Raw genomic sequence first — 8673 nt, forward strand, 5'->3', positions numbered from 1 at the left:
AAAATCTTTTTTCACTGCCTGGTAAGAACGAACTACATTCTAATCCATTCTGGAAGTATGCTATTAGAAATCATTAGAAATTCTACATTTCCATGAACGCCCAAACCTGTGGGTTTTCACATCTCGGTGTATGTCTACCTCATTTTCATATTATCTGAATCATGTTACTGTCAGTCATGGACACCGGATAGATGTTCAATAGTTTGAAGAATAATACATTTTCCTGCAATGTCACTGAACTTCCACATAGATAATACCATCCTTGCAAGCACACCTATCACATTTGCTTTGTGGGAGCCAGAATTGTATCAGCTCATTTAAACTAGAATTATTCCCACAGGGTGAGTACTACCGTAGCGAACATTTTACAGACAGGGAAACTAAGGCATACCAAGGCCTTAAGGGACTTGCTGAACAATACATGGTGAGTAGGCAGAAGTAATTATTGGGACCTTAGTGATGAGGCTCCGAACCAGGGCTCTTAAATGCCAACTCAGAGAGTAATCAACGGGTGAAAAGGAGATTATCACTCTTTAAACTTCCAGTGTTTCCCTCACACCCAACAAAAGCCAGAGTATTTGTGTAGCAAAGCCAGAACCAGTTCTTACCAGATAGCTATTTGTGAGTCTAAAATGTAAAGGCAAATCTCCACTTGAGCAAATCTCATGGAAGTTTGATGCAAGAACCATGAAATTCCCTTTAAGCACTGGTGTTTGCTCCATTCCAAAGTTCACAAAACTCAGGACTAGGAAGAGCATCAGCAGCCGGGCGGTGGTGGCTCACACCCTTAATCCCGGCACTGGGAGGCAGAGCCAGTCAGATCTCTGTGAGTTCGAGGCCAGCCTGGTCCATAGAGTGAGATCTAGGACAGACATTAAAACTACATGGAGAAAACCTGTCTCAAAAAAAACAAAATAAACAAACAAAAAAAGAGTATCAGCATTTACCTGCTAAGACCTTTCCCTATGGCTTTCCGTGTGACGGCCCCCTCCTTCAGCCAATGTGCACACATCTAAAACACAGTGACTTACTTTTCTCTAGAATAATCCAAGCTTGGCCAGACCACTCCTCTTTGAATACCAGGGAAGTTGGCAAACTCACAAGCCATTCTCTCGTTTCAGTATAGGATACACAAGTATGAAAAGCAGCTGTCACTCTTTTGAAGAGTTTGTTATTAAGCAAATTATAAACAAAGGTCAGAGTCACAGAGTGAGCTAAAGCATTCTTCAAGTAACCTTACACACACACACACACACACACACACACACACACACACACACTCGTGCACGCGCCATTCAGATGGGTGAAGTAACACATAGCCTAGGTTGTTGGAGTGGCCAGACAGAGTGGACCCGAGTCAGGACAGACCCCAGGAATGCTGGGTTGAAACTTCTATTCACAGAAAGAAACACAGACAGAAAATTTTCCCCCTGGGGAGAAAATCAATACTGGCCCTTGGGAAGGGATGAGACAGACAGAAGGAGAACCAGAGAGATAATTAGTGCTGCTCAGAAGGCAAATTAAGGCCCTTTCTCTGACAAGCTGCGAATGGATAGGTAAGGAAGAGCTTCTGCCGCCCTCCTCCGGCCTCCAACAGCTGTCTAGATGGCTAGAGCAGGTACTCCAGAGGAAGTTGTAAACAGAAACGCAGCTCTGGGCTGCTAAGGAGAGTGTCCGTGAGAGAAAGGCAGAAGACGGGAAAACGGTATTTACAATGGACCCCAACGAGGCCAGAGTAGCTGCTTATTTAAAGTTGATGATTAAGTTTATTCACTCAATAAATATTTATCTTCTATCTACCGATCAAGAAGAACAAGATTCTTCAAGGCAGCTAACCCAGCTGAGGACCCACATGAGGACCACCTGAACGTGGGCCCTCAGCACTCCCGCCTTCTGAGGAGTTTGCTGGCACACGAGCCAGAGAGACCCTGTGAGAGCACTGTGCTCAAACAGGCCTAGCTTGGTATTTTATTTCTTTAATCTTTCGCATTACGCTGGTTTGCTGTGGCTGGCAGTATTTTCCAGCCAGGTCAAACAATTAGAAATTAGTCTGTTTTATCATTATTTTGTGCACATTCCACCATCCTCTGGTATCCATATGAAGAGCCACAGGCCACTGGATGTAGCAGCTCTCACAAGATGGAGCCTCAGAAGAAACCATCAGTCTCCATAGGATTAGTATGACCAAGGCAAACCCAAGTTAGAGAACAAATGTCTAACCCAAAGGTAACAGTGGCTTCTCCAGATGCCTCTGGTCTCACAGGGGTCTCAACCCCAAGTATGCCCTGGGGTGGCAGAGAACACATGTACCCCAGATCCTAGCCCAGAAGAATGGAGAGGTGCAGAAACCAGGTTGGCCCTCCCTGGGAGTCCTCATTTTCTCAGATTAGAAAGTAGAGTTGGAAAGAGCTAGCTCTCCTCTAATTTAATTTGGCCCCATGAGGCAATACCACTGTTGCCACAACAGAACTGAAACACCAGCAAAGCACTCTTCCACTTCTCCAGCCCCCAACTCCGTAAGGCTCAGCGTGAGAACTCTCCCATGCAAAGAGAGAAAAGAATCAAGTCCAGCCTCTCAACGATCAGTGTCAGCAGAAATGCTCCGGACAGCAGTTAGTCTGAAATCTCACCTGGTATGTGTCCCAGGTGAGGAAGCCAACACTTGGTGGTATATAAATAATGACTGGAGGCAGATATTAAATTACAGGCAGTGTTTCTGCCTCATCCTGAAGTCTTGATCTAACCAATGTATGAAACAGCACAGATGTTCAAAGCTGCCTTCATAAAGAAGAATGCTACTCTGATGCTCAGGAGAAGACAATGTTCTCTGTATGCTATTAACTCCAAAGCAAAGAAAAGCCATGCCCATGCTTATCCTGTTTAGCATCCAATGCCTCAGTTCTCATTTAATAATACAGTCTTGTTGGGGGGAACAGAACACAACACGGGAGTGCAGTGAGCCCTCTGTGTCTGCAAGTTCTACCATTATAGACTCAACTAATCATGGACTGAAAATATTTGGAAAAAAAAAAGAAAAGAAAACTCATTGTTTCTGGACTGAACGTGCCATATGGTCATTACTCTTTTTATAATAGTATCTGATAACTATTTAGATCGCATTAACACTGTATTGGGTATTTTAAGTAATGGAGATGATTTAAGGTTTATGAAAAGGTTCAAATGGGTTATATGGGAATGTGATGCTGTTCTACCGAAGGGGCTTGAGTGTCTGCAGATGTTCATGTCTGCATAGTAGTCCTGGAACTAATCCCCCACAACCTCCAAGGGACAACTCTACTCTGTTGTTGTCAACACAGTCAAGGACTGAGAGTCCCCTTCTCACCAGCTGTCTACTCTAAGAAGTTCCATGTTCCTTGCCATTGCTTCTATATTACACTAGGAACTTCCTGTGAGAAAGGTCAAGTGTGACCACCAAGGCGTTCAGGTGAAGAAACTGAAGCCTGTGCATAAGCACTGGTAACTAACTACCAGGGCCTCCTCACAAGCAAGCCTGTACTTTCTCCTCCACCGTGCGTTGCCCAAAGAGGGAAGGCAGCAGCTTTGCAACAAGGCCCGCTGCACCTACACAGCACCTGCAGGAATTATTTTAAAAGTGCATAAACTTGTAACATGGGTGTCTTGGTGGAGATAACAGGTGTCTGGGAGGTGGGTTTGTTCTCAGAAGCAAAACCAAACAGTTTGCTGAGGATCGTGAATTTATATTCATTTCCAATTCTGAAATAGCAGAGGGTGTCTGAAGGCACTAGCCATAGAGACAAAGGCAAAGAGCTTCAGCCCAAAGAAAGGAACATACAAGGAGGAGCAGGGAGAGCACACGCCTTTAACCCCAGCACTCAGGAGGCAGAGGCAGGTGGACCTCTGTGATTTTGAGACCAGCCTGGTCTACAGAGTGAGTTCCAGGATAGCCAGAGCTATGCAGAGAGACGCTGTCACAATTTAAGAGAGAGAGAGAGAGAGAGAGAGAGAGAGAGAGAGAGAGAGAGAGAGAGAGAGAGAGAGAGAGAGAGCAGGGAGACCTGCAGCATCTTGTGGGTGAGGTGAAAAGTCAGTGCGCGCGCACACACACACACACACACACACTCATCCACGTATACACACATGGAAAGAGTTCAAACCTAACACAGACACTTGAGGAAGCAAACAGAAAGATGCAGTTTAAAGAGAAAGTCCTTTAGCGTCAGATCTGCCTCCAGCCCAAGGCCCATGCCTCAGGTTCCTTTTCTACAAGACAGAAATAGTCCAGTCATATCACAGGGCCACCCTGAAGCTCAGATAAGACTCAATATACAAGTCTGGGGAGAAGGCTCGGGAGATAAAGTTCTGGCCCGGCCAGCATGGGGAGCAGAGTTCAGATCCGAGATCTACTTAGAAACTGAGCTGGTGTGGTGGCCGTCTGTAATCTCAGAGCTTGGGAGTCAGAGACAGGGCATCTATTCCCGGAGCAAGCTGGTGAGCTAGACTAGTCAGAATCAGACAGCTCCAAGTTGAGTGAGAGACCCTGCCTCAATAAATAAAGTGAAGAGAAATTTTAAAAAGACAATGTCAACTTCAGCCCTCTGCACACACACACACACACATACACACACACACATGCGTGCACACACATGCACACACGTGTACCCACACACATTAGCATGTACATGCACATCTACACACATGTACCCACACCCATGCTTACACACACATATACACACATGCACATAAAAAAGATACAATATGCTATAATACTTCCCACAGTGCCTGACAAACAGAACACAAAAAATACCAACTACCTTCTCTCCCTCTCCCTCTCCCTCTCTGTGTCTTTCTGGGTTTTTCCCCCTTTTCATTTTACTGACTTAAAATACTTACAGCAGTTTTAAAAAAGCGTTCCTCCATATTACACAGTCACTTACACATATGTATCTGTTGCAGCACCATAATTTGCAAAGAAAAAGGAAGTAGTAATTTTAACAGGAAAGTGCCAGATCACTTGCATTGCCTGCTAAAACCTTTAGCTCTACAGACTACGGGGACTATTTGCTCTTGGGGTGCAGAAATAAAGGAAAAATTCTCTTAGGAAAAATCATCCCCCCAAAAAGAACAGCCAACAAAGAAAAGATAATGAGGGGAAGTCTAGGGGTATATAAAGGAGTTTATTTTACTTAACAAAGTAAAAGTCAGCAAAATGAATAATCTGCCTGCCTCCAGAAATGGTTATTTAAAGGCTTTTTGTAAAGGGCTCTGGTTCCTAAAAAGACAGGAGTCACTGCATATGCCCACCCACTCTCAATTTATTTTTAAACTCTAGCTTATATGTTCCTTAGCAACAAGAGGAACAGATGAGACCCTCCCTACACACACACACACACACACACACACACACACACACACACACACTCCTCCAAAGCCCCCTTCTCTCACACCAACTTTCACTCTACAAATATTCATGTTCTTCAAGACATTTCCACCTGCTCAAGAATCTCCACGTCACCACCTCAAATGATCCCCTTACATGGAAGCTGTACCTCCTACTCAGATACACACTTCTGCATAGACTCTATGGCCCAGGGCCGTCCTGACTCTTCTCCATGAACTCCCACCAGTCCCCATCCTAAGCTGCACCCAGAATCCTCAGGATCAGATGGAGGCCGTGGGGTACACCCTGAGGAGCCAACACCCAACTCCAGACCAAATTGCTCCTTGCTTACAAATCCCTCATCCGCCTTTCGCCAGAACCCTCAGATCCAGCCCCATCTCTGAGTTCAGCACAAAAGGCCACCATGGCAAACAGGTAGACCATTATTAGTTCTGACTCTAAAAAATAAATAGCAGTGACCAAAATACAGAGCTTACTCAGGATAAACACATGCCAGGTGAGATCACTACTCACTGCCCTTCTTGCATTTGAGACTATCTGGCTTGGTTTGGCTGGGCAGTTTATGGGTTCAAGGGTCAATTGCTGAGCCTTTGAGACAGCAACTCACAGGTAGTGATGTGTAAGCATCGCATAAGGAGTGTGATAACCGTCCTCACCCACAGAGAGTGGAGGCTGTACACCTTCGGACAGCCACCTGAGGTGCTGTGTGTGCCAAGTGTCACTACCTTGGAATCGGTGAGGCTTTATTTGAAAAGAAATAGCATCCAAGAAATAAAACCCACCACTGTGGGGTTCAAGACAGGCCAGTATCGTGTGCTATTCCTCTCTTGCTGCTGTTTGCACGGCTGTGTTTGTGTGTGTACACACGTCCACGTGCCTGTGGGAACATGCCAGCCAGAGAGCTGCAGTCCCAACCGTATGCTTTTCCAGGAGAGAGGCTCAGAGAATGACCCCCGCCAAGAGGCAAGCTGAAGAGATTTCCCTTGCAAATTCTGGCTTCACAGCCCTACCCAATAAGGAGTCTCATGAATACCAATGACCCAGGAGCCTCTCTTAGCCCAGAAGCCCAGACCCACAATGTACTTCACATAATAACACCACCACCACCACCACCACCCCCCGCAACTTCCAGCTCCTAAATTAGGCTGACTAGAGTCCCTGTTCCCCTAAGAGCTAGACAGACCATCAGAAGTAGAACTGCCTGTGTCCTAGCATACCTCCCTAGAGCTACCCCACTCCTCACCACCTGCCTATTTTTAGAAACCGAAAATATAAAAAGAAAGCTCCATTTGGATCTGATCTGTGTGAGTAACTAAGAGAACAAGTCAGGTGGGAAACCCCCTCTTCGAGAAGAAGAAAACGCGAGCGATGGGTGCAGCAGCAACCACCTGGCTAAAGACCATTTAGGAAACAGCAGAAGCCGGCAAGGAGACACAGAGCACATGCCCTGGTGACAGGGCCTCCGGTCCAGGCAGTGCCTGTGGGGATCCCAATGATTCACACACCTGCCCCCATAAACAGAGCACACCCTCGCAACCCACACACCTCTGTCATCTGCTTTTGCTTACATAACAGCACATGGTGTGACAGGCTTAATACTTTGGATGGTTTTTCTAAAAGGGACTGCTAACCCCAAGAGGAAGAAGGCTACCAAGATGCTTTCACCGACCCCTTTTCAAGTATTACTCTGAGACCCAGCAAGTACAAGCCTTCGTAAATCTCTGCTTGGCTATTGCCTAAACTTTTTTTTAAACCCACCAGTGAGGGTGGTCTGGGCACCTTCTCTCTTGTTTGGGAATGGGAGAGGAGTGTAGGGAACCCATTCAGTCCTCACTTTGGTTCAAACTCTGACACATCCTGGGCTTCTTTAAAACTTAATTGGGTGGACATTCATCCTCCACTGACATCCATCCTCAGGTGCCAGTACGGTCTCTTTTCACCCTCACCCATAGCTTGGGAGTAGGCTGCCCACATCATCTGCTGGGCACACTGAAAGAGGGAGAGAAAACACGTGCACGTAATCCCAACACCTACTGACAGACCTCCAAATAGACACCCATATCTCCCTGGTCCTTAACAGGAGATTTCAAGACAAGAACTTCCTTAAGGATTTCTCTTCTGCATAGGGTTGTTCTTTCCTGCCTGTCAGAACAGATCTCAGCTATCCAGTTAGTGCCCAAGGCTCACGGGGAACTCTGAAAGGCAGGGAGAGTGCTGGAAATGACACCAGCCTAGGGGCAACTTTGACGACTTCTCTCTAAACTGGGCATGTCTGGGTCTGCACCCACTACCCATACACTCACAGATGCGGTTTTGATCTTGTTCTGACCTTAGCGTTCTCTCCTGTTACGAATGCACACCTCCCTGGTGTTGCAGGGACAAGCTGGGGGCATCCCGCTTCTTCCCTCCGACCCAGAATTAAAGGATGAGAAGAGAACAACACATATCCCCAGGAGAGGGAAGGAGGGGAGAGACAGACAGACAGAGATTCAGAGACAGAAAAAGGGAGGGGGAGAGGCAGAGACACAGAGAGAGTTGGGGAGAGAGAAAGAGACGAAGATACAGAGAGGGAGCCTCCTAACTCCACAGAAGTACCTCTCTGGAGCTAGAGCAAGTGTCCCCCGCCCTGGGCGGCACCTGTCTCGCTGGCTCCCGCGCCTACCTGTAAGAGACCTGCTTCCGGAAAGTTAAGTCCCTCAGCTTCTCCTCCAGCGCCTCTTCCTTCTCCTTCTGTCCGGCGGCCGCGGGCTCCTCCAGGGCAGCAGCCGCCGCTGCCCCTGCACCCCGCGGGTCCGCGCCGCCCTCGGCGCCTAGGCAGCAGCTCCCGGCGCCGCTTCCGCTGCTGCTGCTGCCGCCCGTCGCCCCTTTCTCCTCTCCCGCCGAGGAGCTGGGGTTCATGGCGACCGCTCCGGCGGCCGCGGAGGAAGCCGAGGCGGTGCGGCTGCAAAGGCCGGGCGGGCTGAGGGCGCTGGAGGCAGCGGGAGCGCGGGCAGGTCCGCGCGCCGCTGGCAGGGGCAGCAAATGGCAGCCCCTTCCCGCAGCATCCATCCGCGGCTGCACCGCACCGGGGCATTGTGGGAAACTCCGTGCCTCCACTCCCCCTCCCCAACCAATCAGAGGCCACCTCTCTCCGCCTCCCCTTGGCCTCGCCCGACTAGCCGGCTCCCTCCAATTCTCCCACCCCCTCTCCTTTTTCTAAATCCAGAGCAAAAGCCGGGGTTGAACTTGAACTCTGCCTACAGGCAATGGACTGCAATGGAGCAGAGAGTGGAAGGGATGGGGAGCCACAAGGC

General features: G+C 48.2%; 1 protein-coding gene across 1 annotated transcript in view; it reads right to left on the bottom strand.

Annotated features, from left to right (window-relative positions):
* The window catches only part of Dgki (diacylglycerol kinase iota), a 391316-nt gene extending 382888 nt beyond the window's left edge, over nucleotides 1-8428 (bottom strand). Inside the window, exon 1 of the mRNA XM_059257016.1 lies at nucleotides 8043-8428. Within this exon, the coding sequence (XP_059112999.1) occupies nucleotides 8043-8428 (386 nt within the window). The remainder of the gene's footprint in view (nucleotides 1-8042) is intronic.
* Between the last annotated feature and the right edge of the window lie 245 nt (nucleotides 8429-8673).

This window comes from Peromyscus eremicus, chromosome 3, assembly GCF_949786415.1.
Source record: "Peromyscus eremicus chromosome 3, PerEre_H2_v1, whole genome shotgun sequence".
Taxonomy (NCBI): Eukaryota; Metazoa; Chordata; class Mammalia; order Rodentia; family Cricetidae; genus Peromyscus; species Peromyscus eremicus.